General features: G+C 36.3%; 1 protein-coding gene across 1 annotated transcript; it reads left to right on the forward strand.

Moving 5' to 3' along the window:
* Positions 1–275: 275 nt before the first annotated feature.
* Positions 276–16,019, forward strand: stxbp3 (syntaxin binding protein 3). Its single transcript, XM_088004680.1, has 19 exons — positions 276–382; positions 1,391–1,440; positions 1,558–1,639; positions 2,297–2,373; positions 2,452–2,524; positions 2,604–2,704; positions 5,637–5,782; positions 6,930–7,023; positions 7,739–7,863; positions 7,962–8,060; positions 8,140–8,197; positions 8,541–8,606; positions 8,715–8,795; positions 10,595–10,730; positions 10,866–10,972; positions 12,069–12,167; positions 12,986–13,071; positions 14,102–14,250; positions 15,337–16,019. Exons 1-19 carry the CDS (start codon positions 337–339, stop codon positions 15,438–15,440), a joined length of 1,779 nt encoding a protein of 592 aa, XP_087860806.1. The 5' UTR covers positions 276–336; the 3' UTR covers positions 15,441–16,019.
* The last annotated feature ends 953 nt before the right edge of the window (positions 16,020–16,972 follow it).

A 16,972-nucleotide genomic window follows, 5' to 3' on the forward strand; every position in this document is an offset into this window, starting at 1 on the left:
TAATATTCTTTTGTTTTTATTTCTTAAATCCTTTCATTTTAGCATCTTCAATTTATTCTTTAAAATTTGATATTTTAGAAAATACCTTTATTAGTATTAGTAATAGTTTCTTATCCGTATTTTCACAAAATATAAATTTTCTCATTACGTAAGTAGATGTTTATTCATTTACTTTCTTATTTACCTATCTATCAGAAGCACAAAAAGTATGAAAGGGTTCAATTTAAAAAAAACTACAGAATCACCCTGTCGCGCCCTTTGTGACGCAATCTAGCGTGCGTCAAACAGACCGGAAAAAGAGGCGCAATAGTGGAAAAAAAAAAAGAGGAAAACAAGATGGCAGCAGTCTCGGATCACGGGCTTAAGCGAATAGTTTGGAAAAGTAAGTTTCCCTACTGTTTTTACGCATTTATACTTTACGTAAACTTGACTCGATAATTGTGCTGATTAATTATCCGACTTTTGTCTAAGAGTAGCGACCGTAAAGTCATTTTGTGTATAGCTTGGAGCCCCACCTTATTCCACAAGAAAAACCACGACTGACTGAGACAAACTGCTGTCACCTTCACAAGTTTGCTCCGATTAAAGATTAGCACGTTGTGATAACAAAGCTAGATGGCTGAGATTAGCGAGTTTCTTTATTTATAAAACTGTTGTAAGCGTTTGGAAAAGCAATGTTTGTTGGATATATGTCTGACAGCGTTGAAACAATCATTTCCTTTTCTCCTCCTAACTTCCCGTGAAGTTGAATGAATATCCAACCAATTTTGGTTAATAATGGAGCTTAATGGAGAACGGGAAGAGTTTGTTGTTGTATTCATTCAGCCAATCAATCAAATTTTATTTGTATAACACATTTCAGCAACAAGGCATTAAAAGTGCTTTACATAAAAAACACAAAGTCTGTTGATCTGTTTACATAGTACCTTTACTTTGAAGAGCATAATCTAATGTTAAAATGCTAATTCAGTCTTAAATTATATGCTTCAATCTCCTTTTAGTGATGGAGTAAAAGTTTTTGATTGAGCAAAGTGAATGCAAATTAAATAATTCAGAATCACACAAAGGTAAACTAAATATATACAAATATAATAGGACACCATATAAAAGAGGGCAAATGAACAGTAACAAAAATAATTAATACAAATAGTAATTAATACTCAGATTAAAAAGAAATAAGCAACTGAGTAGGATGAGGTTTTTAACATTAAAAATTACATATTTTAGATTAGGTAAATGCCACATTATTTGTTTAGATCGTAATTATTGATTGTACATACTGTTGACTAAATGTTGCCATAATTTACCAACTGGAGTTTTGTACTCAGCATGTTGGCTTTTGAGTTGACTTTTGATTTTGTGTGACAACTGATATTCTGTCTCTCTCCAGGAATAAAAGACACAATAATTGCAGACTGCAAAAAATCTGAAGTATGGAAGGTAGGAACAGAAATTTTCCATCTGTTATGACTCAAAACAAACTTTTAGGCTTGACTGTGCAACAGTAATTTAGGCCAGAATTGGTGTTTACTGGTTGTTTTGAATTTCTGTTCACAGATTCTGATTTTAGACCCGTTCACCACCAAGCTTCTCTCATCATGCTGCAAAATGTCAGACCTGATGGAGGAGAGAATAACAAGTAGGTCACAATGTTTGCAGTCAGACTTTGTTGTCCAGGAGATAATTAATCAGGATTATGAATTGCACTGAGAGACGAGTTGACCAGATCCATAATTTGTAGATTCGGAGGATGTGCAAAGAAAGGCTCCAGAAAAGCAGCACAAAAACAGAGCAAGCAGGGCAAAAACTGATCTAAAAACAGTTTTAGATCCACCTGTTTTTAGATCTAAAACTGTTGTAAATTAAGGTTAGTGACGGAGCAGAGATAAAACCTCCCACCTTCACCAAGAGCTGGAGAGAAAACCTGTTAAAATATTAATAAATAGCTTTGTCTGCATTCAATAAGTTTTTTAAATGAAATAAAACAGAATTTCTTTTCACATTGATCAGTCCCTCCAAGAATAACAAAAAATAATTTGATTTTTATTGCAGAATTGCAAAAAACTGGAGGAACTGATTGATGTAATTTGCCAGCATGCAGATAAAAACTGCTTTGATTTGATTGATAAAATAATATTTCACCATATAACTGTTATGTTGAAGGTTTCCGCTCCTCTGGAGTCTAGAGGGCCACATAAGAAGCTGTGGCGGTGCAGATTTGGCCCCCGCGCCCTGGGTTTGAAACACATGATGTTGTTTGGTGCATTTTTCTGACGTTAATGTCTTCTCTGTTTAGTTGTGGAGGATCTGTTCAAAAGCAGGGAGCCTGTTCTTGAAATGAAGGCCATCTACTTCATGACACCAACCTCCAAGGTTTACCGTAATAACTCTAATATAACGGCATAAACTTTTATTATTAAAGAATTTTGACTAAAACTTTCTTGTTTTCAGTGTGTGGATGCCTTTATAGCTGACTTCAAGTCCAAACCTAAATACAAATCAGCTTATGTTTATTTTACAGACTGTAAGTAACCTGTAGATTATATAAAAAGACGTTTCTGGATGTCAGGATGGAAGTTGACGGTTTTGTTTGGTTTCCACAGACTGTCCAGATGACCTCTTCAACAAGATGAGGAGTTCCTGTGCAAAGCACATACGGGTCTGCAAGGAAATAAACATTTCCTTCTTACCACAAGAAGCGCAGGTAAATGGTTTCAGTTTACTTCCATAATAATTTTAATAATTGGTTCCTCTTTTTATTCTTAGGGGTTTCTTTTTCTCAGAAACGTAGCAGGTTGCAAAGTTTTTAGATAATGCAGAGAAGGACACATTTTAATCCTCTGAGGGAAACTTTTATGGGTGTTGGTTGCTTAAAGTTATGATGTAGTAACCTTGTGTGCTTCCTGCTTTTTAATAATGAAAGGAATGTCTCTGGATTTAGGTTTCCTGTCTGCTTTCTGCTACCATTTCTGTGTTTTAATCTGATTTTAGAACTTAAAACGAATCAGAATGCTGTCAAAGTTTCTAATCATTTAAATCAGTGGTCCCCAACCTTTTTATTGTCGCGGACCAGTCAAGACTTGGAAATTTTTTGCTGCAGCCCAGAGGCGGTAAACCGTCAGATAAGGCTTCTACATGTTGGTGTTCCCGATAAATCCTGAATATGCCCAATTTGGCCCTTTTATTGCAGCCTGTGGGGTTTTCCCTGACTGGGAAGAATACAACCTGTTGAATGTGACAGGTAGCCAATCAGAAAGCGCGGTGACGTCAGAACAGGGGAATCCCAAACAGCTGACACATCTGACATGTTGTTCTTATTTTTTATTTTATTATATATTTTTTTCTTTAATTATGTAAAGCACCTTGAAATGCCCTGCTGCTGAAATGTGCTATGCAAATAAAATTTGATTGATTGATTGATATCGCGCTACTGTGAGTCCGGTGGATATCGGAGATGATATGTGGAAATGTTTATTATTATATGTAAAGGTCATTATTATATGTGTTTATTCAGTTAAAATGTTAACTATGAAAAAACACAGTCCCCTCCAAATCATAGTGCAGCAAATAGAGCGGCTGCTCCCGTCGTCTTTTATCCACCGCCTTTTCTTTTTATTTCGTCTTTTATCTCTTAAAATGACTCCACAAACTGTCACTATTGCTTCTACATCGTCATCCGTGTTTGGTTATTCTAAATTCCCGTATGCTATGTTGGTTTTTTTTCTGGATTATCCTCTGGAATCGAGATGTTTGTGACTGGAATCGGTTCGTGTTGCTCCTGCTGTGTGGCTGGACACGAACCGATCGAACCTGTTGGACTTTTATCAGCTCTGTGATCACAGAGGTTTGGAGAATCGGCCGACATTCTTAAATCTTGCCGTCTAAACCAGACTTAAGACTCACAAGCTCTACTCATCTCCTCTCGACCACTGCCCAAATGCTCTGACTCTGGTCGCTATGGTAACGTTTACATATCCCTTCAAAATAAGATACAGATGCGCCACAAAAACAAGCATTTTACTTTCGGGAACATTTTAACTCACGATAATGACTAACGGAGCCCTGAGCTTGTTTCTCTGCAACGAGACGGTCCATCTGGGAGTGATGGGGACAATGACACCCGAAGTGTTGCTTATATCCACAGCCTGCTTGGTCTCTACGTGGCGAAGCAGTTTGAAGCTTCATTGCCTCATTAGCAGCCGGTCACCGCATGTTACACAGAGCGGCTTGTAATGTGGGACTCACCTACCGGTCCGGGATAAATCCATCCTCCTGTCTCTTCTCTGGGCCTTTTCCCCTTTGCAAAGAAACTTTCCAAAGACATCTGATCCGTTTCTTAATCATTTTGCTGCTTGTGGGCTCAGTGTTGGTGCGCAAGTAACTGAGAGAATCCGGTTAAAGGATTTTCATAATAAAAGATCCTCCAGACTCAAATAATACATACAACGGAAATATTTAATTATCTCTTGCGCGGCCCGGTACCAATTGGTCTACGGACCTGTACCGGTCCACGGACCGGGGGTTGGGGACCACTGATTTAAATGACTTGCAGCAAATACAAAACTTAAACTTCTTAGCTTACTTGTTACCCTAGTTGGGAACAGGTCACTGGCTGTTCAGACAGCTGCATTAGTGAGAAGTTGAGTGGAAGAAAAAAGTGTGACTTAAAAATAAAACTCTTTTCAAACAAAACCTATTCAACATTCAAGGATTATAGACTACAACTCTTGCATTTGGTAATGCATATTACCAATTAATGAGTTAATCTAAAGTCGACTGCTCTTATCAGTCGATTAAATGATAAGCCGCCATTTTCTTGAAAACACGAGTTTTCTGTTGTCACGAGCGTCTCTCCATAACACAAAGGGATGCATTTTTCATAACATTCTGAATTGATAAAAAACATATAATTATTTTTATTGGCTGCATTAAGTACTGACTGAATAAACAGAAAATGGTGGGTTTTTTTAATTACTGAAATAAGAAAAATAAAAAACTGGTTGTCATTAGATGTAATTAGACCTGTCATGATAATTAGTTTTACTGAACAATAAATTGTTCCAGAATTTATATCAATAAACGATAGCATTATAATTTTCAGACAATTCTCAATTAATATAATAATAATAATGATATTGGGATATTTATGCAAGTATAACCTCACAAAAATAAATAAAAACGTAAATTCCTAAAGAACATTGAACACTGGAAAACATTCTAAAGACCCAAAATAAACAAAACAACAATTATTAAAAAAGAACATGAATCTCTTTAGCCAAAATTGCTGTAAAAAATATTAATAATTCAGCTTCGACAGGGAAAACAGGCAAAAGGGGCAGGTAGTGCAAACTAACTACTTCAAAACGGAAAAGCTTTCCAATGATAGCATCTCTTTAATGACTGCGGTCTAAATAAACATTTCTGGACTCAACTTAATTTATCATGTGATTAATTGCTTTATTGCTTATAGTTACAAGCTTAGCATAATTATCAAAATTATCGGACATGAATGACTGAATTTGTGTAATGAATCTAAAATAATGAGCTTCCCTTTTTAACATTTGAATATCTGAAAAAATAAACATATCTTCATTTATATTCCACCTGATCCTAATTTGCTCCTGCGTGGTTTCCAGGTGTTCACATGTGACGATCCGGGGGCTTTCCGGAGAATCTACAGTCCTCACAGTCAGGACAAAAGCAAGACATTGGAGACTCTGGCAGACCAGCTCGTGACCCTGTGTGCCACCCTGAATGAATACCCGGGGGTCAGATACAAGAAGTAAGCAGAGAAGAGTCGCTTTCTCTGCTTAGGTTACAGCACATCTCAGCCCCCAAGCACAACTTCTTCTCTTGTCCCAAACTGTTGCCGGTTCTAATAGACATCACTTGTTTTGTTATGAACGCTTCCCGTTAAAGGAATGTTTTCTGAGTTGCTGGAAAGTTTTAATCATTTCCAGGTCGGTAAGAAACATGAAAAGTATTTCAGTACTTTGTGTTGTGGCCACTTATTTTGAATTTTTGTAAATGTTAAGTTCCATCCATTTAGTTTTTCTTTGGGCAGTTGGGATATACTTCACTTTGTGTGGAGCCAAAATCTGTAATAATTTTTTATATTTGGTATTGTTTAGATCACTTTGATAAGTTTTAGGCCTTCCCACTAATTTAAGTGATTAAGGACACTCCAGGGGGTGGATGCCTTTAGTTCGGCTAATGTTTGGTGTGATGGTGGTTTTGACCACCTTTTGAACATCAGATTAACTTTCATCTTCATCTAAGTTGTAAGAGATTTTAGTTATTATTTTGTGTATATTTTTGCAAGAAATAAAACACATATATTTTTTTCAAATGATAAAGTTGGAAGTGCGATAAAAAACCAAACCACATGTTTGGTCACACCACCCTGACCGTTCTTGAAAAATTTTGGTTTTGAAACCTAGAACGCTGCGACACTTTATGTATTCCACATTTTATAAGGATAAGAAAAGGATTTTCAAAGCAAAAAATAAAATAAAATTTCTAAAAATGTGTTGATTTGAACTGTCCTGCTGGAGTTGCCGTTACCTAGCAACGCCAGCTAAGCCCAGCCCTGTTACCTAGCAACCTAAGCGGAACTCCGGCTTCCTTAGCTGGTTTTACCGCTTTATGCGCTGCACAATGACTGCTGGACAAGAGAAGTGTTTTGTTGTTATTTCAAATGTCTTGTTTACTTGTCATTGCTATTCTTGAAAAAAAATTACCATTTTTAGCAGTTGACCATCTTTTGTGACAGTCTTAGAAATAAGTGAGAAATAACATTTCTAAACGTCTTTTGAAGAAGGTCTCAGTAAAGTCTTTTTATGTCAAGTAGCTGCCTGGCTAACTAATAACTTTATCTTGTTTACATCTCGTATGCGACTCCTGCGTATAACAATATGTCTTGTATCTAGAGACAACAACATGCAGAACGCCAAGACTCTAGCAGAGCTGGTGGACAACAAGCTGGCCAGGCACTACGAGTTGGACGACAGTGGGAAGAAAAAGGTGAGACGTCTGCTGAACAAAGAAGAACAGAAACTAAACCAGGTTTTGGCCTTGGGAGTAAATCTAAGTCTTCTTTTTCACGCCCATCTGTAACATTTATTCCTTTGCCTAAAGCTGTTTTCCCAGAAATTTGGGGATTAAAACCTGCATTGTTACCAAACATTAAACAGTTTTTACAAGTAAATCAGGTGCTTTAAAGGTGTACTATTATGCAAAAATTCACATTTTGCACATTTTGTACTTCCATTTGGGCTTCTATAAACGGCCTAAATGCTTAAGAACAACAACAACAAAAAAACATTCAGCTGTGTTTTGACAAAAAGTTAAAGTTTCAAAAACCTCCTGATTATTAACTCGCATCATATGGGCACTGCGGTGTTGCCTAGCAACCCCAGATGAGCCCTGCCCTGTTACCTAGCAACCCATGTGGAACCTATGTATGCGCTGGAAAATGGCTGCTGGATCCACTTGCTGCATTCTTGTTGGTTGTGGAGGAGGCTCTACTAAGGCTTTTCAAAGATGTACGGTTGTGTAATCGCATATCTGTTTTTAGCCATTTTCACGCGCGAGTGTAAGCATTGAGGCAGAACTGAGCAGATTGAAATCTGTCAAAGGCTGATTTTGTGTAAAATAATGTTTTGAATAGAGATTTCCTAACCTGTTCAACGATGCATAACGGGTCATCTTTAATGAACGACTTTCCCTCTGCCGGCAGGAGAAGACGCAGGCCCAGCTGCTGATAGTAGAAAGAGGTTTTGACCCCGTAAGCCCCATCCTCCATGAGCTCACCTACCAGGCCATGGCCTATGACCTCATTGATATCCAGAACGACACCTACAGGTAAACCTGCACCTCACTCCAGCTCCCAGCCACATCATTTCCTGACTCTCAGCTTGTTGCAGACAGCTAAATGCAGTTATGTGGATGAACTTATGCAGGTACAAGTCCAAAGATGGCTCGGAGAAGCACGCCCTGCTGAACGAGGACGACATGCTGTGGGTGAAGCTGCGGCACCATCACATCGCTGAGGTTTCAGAGTAAGTTTTCCCAACATTCAGCTTATCATGATCTGGTTCTTCTTATTTATTTCTCCTCTGTGTTTTTGCCTTGTGATAGACAGATCCCTAAGATGGTGAAGGAAATATCCGCCAGCAAGAAACAGCCTGATGGGAAGGTAAAGAGCTGGAGCGCCTACCACGAGCCATTTCTGCTCCTAGCGCTAGACCAGCACGTTTGTTTTGGTTGTATTTACCCAGAATGCCCTGCATCGTAGTCCGCTTTTGGAGCGGTCTCCGGTCTGCTTGGCGTTCATATATGCATTCAAACCGCTTAAGAGATCACTGTAGTTTTGGTTTGCATCAGTTTGATTCCCGACTCCCCAAACGAACCAAACTTTCTAAGCTAGAGTTATTTAATCAAACTAAGGTTTGATTAATTAATAAAACCAAAATTTGATTAAAGCGGACTAAACAGGGATGGTGTCATTTTCTAATTGAAACTTAATGTAATCCTTTCAGATCACAATAAGCAACTTGGCACAAATGATGAAGAAGATGCCCTCATTCCGTAAGCAGCTCACCGAGGTATGAGAACTTTATTTCATTCATGGTGTGGCTGTAAATACAAAGGACAAGTAATGATAAATGAATCTCAGAATAATAAATAAAAACTGTTGTTTTGATCCCAACTAGAAAACGATTCACCTGCAGTTGGCTGAGGACTGCATGAAGCATTTCTCAAACAATGTGGAGAAACTCTGCAAAGCTGAGCAGGTCTGTCTGGACTTACTGTGGTTGTTTTTGAAATTATGCTGAAGTTTTATCTAGAAATTGGAAGACATATACTTACAGAAGTACGACTGGTATCATTAACCTGAATATGGAGACTTCATTTAATCAAATTTACTGGTATTTATTGATGCTGTCATCGAAAAAAGTAGAGAAAATTAAAATAGACAATATAGAGAGAATTATTTTGGAATTATTGTGACAACAATCAATCAATCTTATGAAGAATCTTTCATGATAAATGATTTACGATACGATAAAGGCTCAACCCTACTTTTTGATCATTTGATTTTGCAGGTTTTCTCGGGTATTTTAGTGTGAATTAAGTTTATACAAATATTTTTTCCACTTCATTAATTCATTTGTTTTCTAGAAGATGTTTTTTTTCTTTTAGCAATTGTGAATATTGGGGGGGGGAGAAATAGCCTATTAGTGAAAATCCATAAGATTGGATGGAAATTAAATACGGGAAGTGGAAAGTGTCAAAAACTATACTAACAAGTTTTTTTTTTCCTAATTTAAATTGTTTTTTAGGATTGTATTTTTATCCTGTAGTTTGCATAGAAAGACAAAATCTTCTCTTCCTTTTCTTTTCTTGGTGGCACGTTTCCACAGACATGTTTGACTTGGTTTTTTGTTTCTGTTCCTAAATTTTGCCTGTGGTTTTTGTGAAATTATGTTTCAAAATATTCTCTTACATTATACTTGTGTGGGAAATTACCCGGCCATTTAGTCTTTCCTCATTTTTCTCTAGAACAATTGTTGTAGAGCAGGGTTTGTCAAACTCATTTTCATTTTGAAAAATACCAAGATCATGAGTGTTCTTAAAGGGCCATAATGTGATGATAAAACCCATTAACAAACTTAAAATAATAATAATTACCCATGTCTCCAATTGATTATTAAAATTAAATACTGAACATCTTTTCACACTGTTCAGCCCCTACAGAATTCTGTAATTGTTTTATGAATTTTTGTAATCAGATTCACTCATTTTCTGGTGCTAATTTTAAATATTTGCAAGAAATGTTGGAGGAAATGTGACTTTTTGTTACTCGCTGCATCAATCACATACTTTAACTTGATATCAAATAAGATTGAGGCAGCTGTGGAGTAGAAGTAAGAAATACTGCCACCTGCAGGTTGGAGTTAGTATCACTTTAACACAATGTTTTTGAGCATTTTTGCACAAAACTTGCAATAAAGTCACAATGATAAATTGGCACAGGAAAATACAGTCAAATTCAAAACTACTTTATTGATCCAAGTGGAAAATTAAATAAATTAGGGATGCATCAATATACAAATTTGTACCTTTAGCTGTTAGCTATTGCTGTTATTGCCAGTAACTGATATTTACCAATACTTTATATATGTCTCTACCGTTTTGGCATTTTTGGATAAAACAAGTACCAGAAACAGACGGCATTAAATATTGATTGTTCATATCGCCCCGGTTTTATTTATTGTTTTGATACCGTTATGTTAAAAAATGACAAATATCAGATGATACCAATGTTACTGCATCCCTAAAATAAGTAAATCATAGAATCGTGAAAAACTGGAGAGACTGATTGATGTAATTTGGCAGGAAATGGATAAAAACTGCTTTGATTTGATAAAATATTTTAATAAAATAATGATATTTTATCATGTCCCTGTGGTGTCCAGAGGACCACTTAAGAAGCTACAGTGTGCCAGATTTGGCCCACGCACCTTCAGTTTTATCCTGTTGGATAATATTTGTATTTTTAGGAGGTTAAATGTTTGTGTTTCTTGTGCAGGACCTGGCTGTTGGTGCTGATGCGGATGGGACAAAGGTGAAGGACCCGATGAGGACTCTGCTGCCGGTGCTGCTCAACCCGTTCAGCAAACATGACAAGATCAGAGCCGTGCTGCTCTACATCTTCAGCCTGAGCGGTAAAACATTCATCTCACCCTGCAAAGCCCAGCCTCCATTGACTGCAGTGAATTAAAACAGCCTGTCTGTTTTCTAAAACTAAGTAAAATGTTGAATCGATGTTTCATTGATTCTGCTTTGTTGTGTGTGAACAGGAACGACAGATGAGAACCTGAACAAATTTATCCAGCACGTTAAAATCGAGGACGAACGAGAGTTTATCCTGAACTGGAAAGAGCTGGGCGTCCCCATCATCACGACGGTATGTGAGGAAGTTTTATCCTTTCACTCTAAGCTGTGATTTAAAAATAGAAAATGATGTTTTTATTCTGCTTGGAGCTCAGAACCTGTAATTTTAAGGTTCATACAGGTGCTTGAAAGTGTTTGAGTTTCAATTAGGAAAGTGCTGGATCCCTGCATAACGTCCTTGAAAGTGCTTCTTATTCAAACAGGAGTTTTTGTAACATTTGATTAAAAGCCTGAATTTGGAAAATGTTTTTTAAAGTTAAAAACAGATATTTTCATACAACTAATAAAAAGTCTAAATTTTCTCGCTGTTTGAAGTTAAATGGGAAAACTTTTATGGTTTATAAAATTATTAAAATTCTTTATATTTCCTAAAAGCCAGAAAATGAAGCAAGAACATTTTTACTGTTGCTTTGGTTTTTTCTTGCATGTTTCATGAAATCCTTTAATCTCCATGGCAACCATCCAGCTATTCAAAACGCCTGGTTAGACCTCGCCCCGCCTTCGAGGTGCAGCTCCTCCCCCACTCTTCTCCTTCAGACTAGCCACCAACAATTAGCAAACACTTGCAAAGACCTGAAACTGTTAATCTGCTGAGCTCATTATAGGAGCTGCCACTCAGTGAAACACTGCTAAGACGTTATGAGGTTAACAGAGGAGCCACTCTGCAAAAACAAAAATATTTTGGTCTATTTTCTAATTCAAATATCTTAGTTCTCCTAAAATAACACTAGACTAATTTACAAGTAACTTTTCAGAAAGAAGTAGGAGCTTGTTTTAAGTCAATGATTCCTAAACATTGATGAAAAAGTACCAATGGATCAAGTACTTTTTCATCAATAGTAAGGAAGTATTGACTTAAAATAAGCTCTGGTATCTTGCTGAAAAGTTATTTGTCTCATTTTCATAATAACACAAGTTAGCATACTTGATTGTGCTATGTTCCCAGAAGACACATTATACTGCCCCTTTAAAGTATTTTAATTTTTGAGGAAAAATGTCACCCTACAAAAAGCATTTGTGGGCCGCACAGAACTGTCCCAGGGGCCCCAAATGGCCCCCGGGCCACACTTTAACCACCATGTTGCTCATTTTAGTTCTGTTCTGTTCAGGCCAGTTTCTTCTCCCGCAAACCAAACCGAAGAGATCGATCCCAAGAAGAGACGTACAACCTTTCCAGATGGACTCCAGTCATCAAAGACGTGATGGAGGTCAGAGGTCAAATTAAACACAACAAACTGTCGGCAGCTTCATCTGTTGGTCTCATCACTGCGTATAAAAAAAGAGAAAAATCCACTCTGACACACAGCTTCCAGGCTTTTCCTGCCTTTAATTTATGAAATCTGTCAAGCAAAAAGAAAAAGGAAGAGTAAGAATCATCTCTGAAAATTTTTTATTTCACTCTGCAGAAATTAATGGGGAACTGAGAGTTCAAGAAATCCCCCAGCAGTAATCTGTCACAAAATTCACCCTTTGACTCTCATGTTTCTGTTGGTAGTTTTCCTGAGGGCCGCCTCCTTCCTACTGATCAGATTATCCTGATCTGATCCTGTGTACTTAAATTTTACATAATTAAGTTTAAAAATGACTGGTTTTATATGGTAAGTAGTAGCAATCAGCATTTATTGCATCATTTATCGTGAAAAATTTCTTTACATAAGAATTTTAGCTCATTATGATAAATTTCCATTGTTAATGTTAAAAAAAACTGACGGTATAGAAATGTTATTTTTGTAGTTTTCTCATTTTTCGTTATATGAGAGCATCAATAAATTGATTAAAAAATACCAAAATTTCTCAAAAAATTCCCCCCTGAAATTAAGACTGTGTCTTCTACCATTAGAGTAAATAAAGAGTAAATCATGAGTTGGAGAGCTTTATTATCTTAGAAAAATAAAATAATTTGAAAACTGCTTCATATATTTACTCAGGTTGTGTTTTCTGATATAAAAATTATTTTGTGTATGCTGCAGAGAAGATTTATGTCATCATTGCAGAAAATAATGTAAAACATTTTTATTATTTTCAGGATGCTGTGGAGAACAAACTGGACTCCAGAGACTGGCCGCACCAATCAGAATGTCCCGCTGCCTGGAACGGCTCCGGCGCCGTCAGGTGGGGCATCAGGAAAAACTGATTGATATTCATCATTCAAATATTTCAAGATCCAAAAGATTATGCATAATAAGTAAAATTGTTGAGATATTTAGCAAACAAATGCCACAAAAACCCAGTTTTAAACACCTACAGGCTCAGAGGTGGCAAGTTATCATCCTAACGGTCATTAATTTAAAAAGATTTTCAATGTTTCCAAAGGCAGGAGCAGTGAAAAGTATTTCAATTTTAGTCTCATTTTATTTCACATTTGAATATGCCAGGCTTTGTGTTTGGCATGTTTGTTCCTCCCTATAATGTGGTGATTGGGTTAGTAATGTTTTTCCTATTATTGACATAATCATCTCTTCTTTTCACAGAGAGCGGTTTTTTTGACAAATAAATTTGAGTAAGCCAGGTTTTGTCTGTGGATTCTCCTATTTTGTTCCCAACTATGAGCCAAGTTGTTAACGACTGGGGGCTTGTCCGGGATTCAATTTACATTTATTTTTATTCTGATGATCTGCATTTTTACTTTAAAACTAACTCTAGGGATTTTTGGACCTCCCACAGTGGCGCTCAATAACTTCGGCTAGAAATTATAAAGTACCCAACTAATGTTTTTAAATAAGGACATAATAATAAATTCAGGTTTTAGCAGTTTTTCAGTCTTCTCATGGAACAGAACTACATTAAAAGTATAAATAATTATTTAGATATTTTTTTCTTGTCATTATATTGAAATCTACTGGTGTGTTTCCACAAATATTAACATTACATTTAAGAAAATGTATTGATTTTTACCAAAGTTTTACCCTTAAAACTTTTATCTTATACTGACAATAGTAAAAAACAAAACTAAGGTTCTTTAAAAATGGCAGCACATTAGCTAGTGTAGGTATTTCTCAAAAATGATCAGTCATGTAACATTTGTGGCTCTAGACAAGCTTTATTTGGCTGGACTGAGGGCCAAATGTCTTTTCTTTTGTTTTTGGAATAGACTTGTTCTCTTGCGTGATCTCCTAAATTTCCTTACATGCATGTTCTTCAGCGCCCGCCAGAGGAACAAACCCAGCACCCAGGACGATCGCCGCACCGGTTCACGCCTCATCATCTTTGTTATTGGGGGCATCACCTACTCTGAGATGCGCTGCGCTTACGAGGTCACCCAGGCGGTGAAGTCCTGTGAGGTCATCGTGGGTTAGTATTCCTCTTGAAAACAACTTTATTTCTCTGGAGTTTATCTGTTTTTGTCATTCAGTCAACTACAATTTGTGTTTATGTGACCAATTGTGCTTCCTTGACCAGGCTAGGATAGGTCAGTGGGCGATACGAACCATGTCCATTATATTTTTAGCACAAAGTCATTCTTAAAATGAGCTGTTTTAGGGCCTCTTGTCACTTTAAAACCAAATAAGCTGCTGCTAGCCACAACCCTAAACTTTATGTTTACTTTCGCACTGAAAATGACCTCAAACAGATGTGCAATTATACTACTGTACATCTTTGAAAAGCATTAGTGGAGCCTTCTACACAACCAACAAGAAGGCAGGAAGTGGTTTCTGGATAGTAGATCATCAAAATACTTGTCTTTTCCAATAGCCATTGTACAGCACAGACAGCAGTAATACCAGCTGACCAAACGTGCTGGAACTCTAATCGGGTTGCTAGGTAACTGGGATGGGCTTGGGTTTGGGTTTGCTATGTAATGGTGCAGCGTCCATTGATTTTGTAACTTAACAATTGAAAGGTTTTGAAACAGTTCATTTTCCAGACACCAAAAAACAGCAGGAAGGATTTTTTTCAAGCTCTTGATCTGTTTTTAGAACAGGTGAGACCCAAGTGGAAGAATAAAAATGTGTAAAATGTTTAATTTCCATAATAGATCCGCTTTAACATACATTAACCATCCTAATGTCTAAAAGCAACTTTAAAAGGTAAAGTTTTTAATTTGACCAGCTGACCAAATGTGCTGGAGCTCCTCTTGCATTGCTAGGCTGGGCTTTGTTGAAGTTGCTAGGCAGTAATTTGTGACTTTACATTCTGAAAGTTTGACACCAACAAACATTAACTTATTGCCAAAAACTAGCTGGGTGTTTATTTTTAAGTGTTTGGCCTGTTTCAAAAGCATTTGAGACCCAAATGAAAAAACAAAAACATGTAAAATATGAATTTTCCATAATAGATCCCCTTTCATGCTTTTTATGACCTGCTTTATTTTTGACTTAATTCTCCCCCTGCTGGTACCAATGAGAACTCAAAATGAATATTTTTATCTTTATACAGGTTCTTCTCATATCTTGACCCCCATCGGTTTGCTGGAAGACATTAAAGCCCTGAGCAAAGGTCCAATGGAAACTTTTACTGTAGAGGAAAGAAGCAACGCCTGAGAAATCTCCCATGTTACTTCATCTCATATCACTCAGCCCTGCACTCAACTCAACTTCCTGATTGGAAAACTGAAGGGAATTCACCTGTAGCTTATTTTTGTCTTTTATTTTACTTTATGCACATTTATAGTGACGGTATTGACAAATTATCCTTTAATCTTTCATTTCGCCTGGCAGAATTTCTTCTTTTTTTGGTCAGAATACAATCTGTTTATAATGTATGTAGCTTTGTTCTATTAAATCAAATGGATTAATTTTAAAATTAACTAACCTCATTTGACTAAAAGCAAGTTTATGTTTAAAAAAAATTTCCATAATGCATTATTGTGTTAACCTTTGACCTTAAAGAAAGATGCTGGTAATGTTACAAGTTGACCAGCCCCTGACAGCTGTGGGAAAATAAAAGCACAAAGTTGTTGTATATACTGTATGTATGCACCGAGTGTCTGCTTTGTTGTGTTGCCTTTTCTGATCACTGCTGTTTATAAACACCTAATATATTCTGAGTGTTTTTAAATAAGTACACCTTTCTTGGATTGAACAACTGACTAATAAATGGATGAAGTGGTTCAGCTCTGAGCTGTTTTTGCAATGTCTGCTACTTGTTTTTTTTAAATTATTATTATAAAATCAGGGAATGCAAACAAAAAATATTATCTGCTAGATAATTTTTTATGTCATGAGTTCTTAAAAAACATTTAATTGTTTTTATGAGCTTTTTTGTAACAAATATTTACACCCATCTGAATACAATATTTGACATTACAGCAATTAACTAACCAGTTTTTTGCATGTTTTCTGTGGTAGTAGGTAGTAGAGATGATGCAAAGTTTAAAACATTAGTGTCCACTTAAGTGTTAAGATATCTTCATTTTTTGTTGACATTATGTCTGTCTATCATTTCTTGGATATTGGTTTTAGGGTTTTCACTCCCTGTAAGTTATAAAATAAATTTACAAAAAGGCCTGAACTATATCCCTCCATTTTAAGAATCTGTTAAATGAGTTTTACTTGTTAAATTATGTCATTGAAAATCAAAAAATAAAGCCATTGATTAATTAGTTTATTGGGCTCTCCCTGCCTACCATGGCAATATTATTTGAAAGTTTTGATTTAAAGTTACTGTTTATGAATGTGTATATATTTATACCATATTTCACGGCGATGATGGAGAAACAGGAGCAATAAAATAAATATACATTTAATTAGATATATTGTACAAGAAGCAATAAAGCGAGTAGTATTTTTATGTTATTTTATAATTATCTGCATCGGCTAATGTAAGTTTATTTCTTATGATTTAATGACATTTAAAACTTGTCTATGAAACACATTAAACGTATATTTATTACATGGTACATTAAAAAAAAATGATTTAACTACTTAAATTTAATTCGTGTACTTTCGACCTTCTACATGCGCATGCGTGAAGAGTTACTTTCTCCACGCGCTTCACCGTTGTCATGTCAACCAACGCTGAAGGCAAAGTTACTACTCAAATCTGACATCCAACAGTTGACGTTTATCACGAA

Source organism: Poecilia mexicana, unplaced genomic scaffold, assembly GCF_051168715.1.
Source record: "Poecilia mexicana isolate PSO_F unplaced genomic scaffold, ASM5116871v1 scaffold_4, whole genome shotgun sequence".
Lineage (NCBI taxonomy): Eukaryota > Metazoa > Chordata > Actinopteri > Cyprinodontiformes > Poeciliidae > Poecilia > Poecilia mexicana.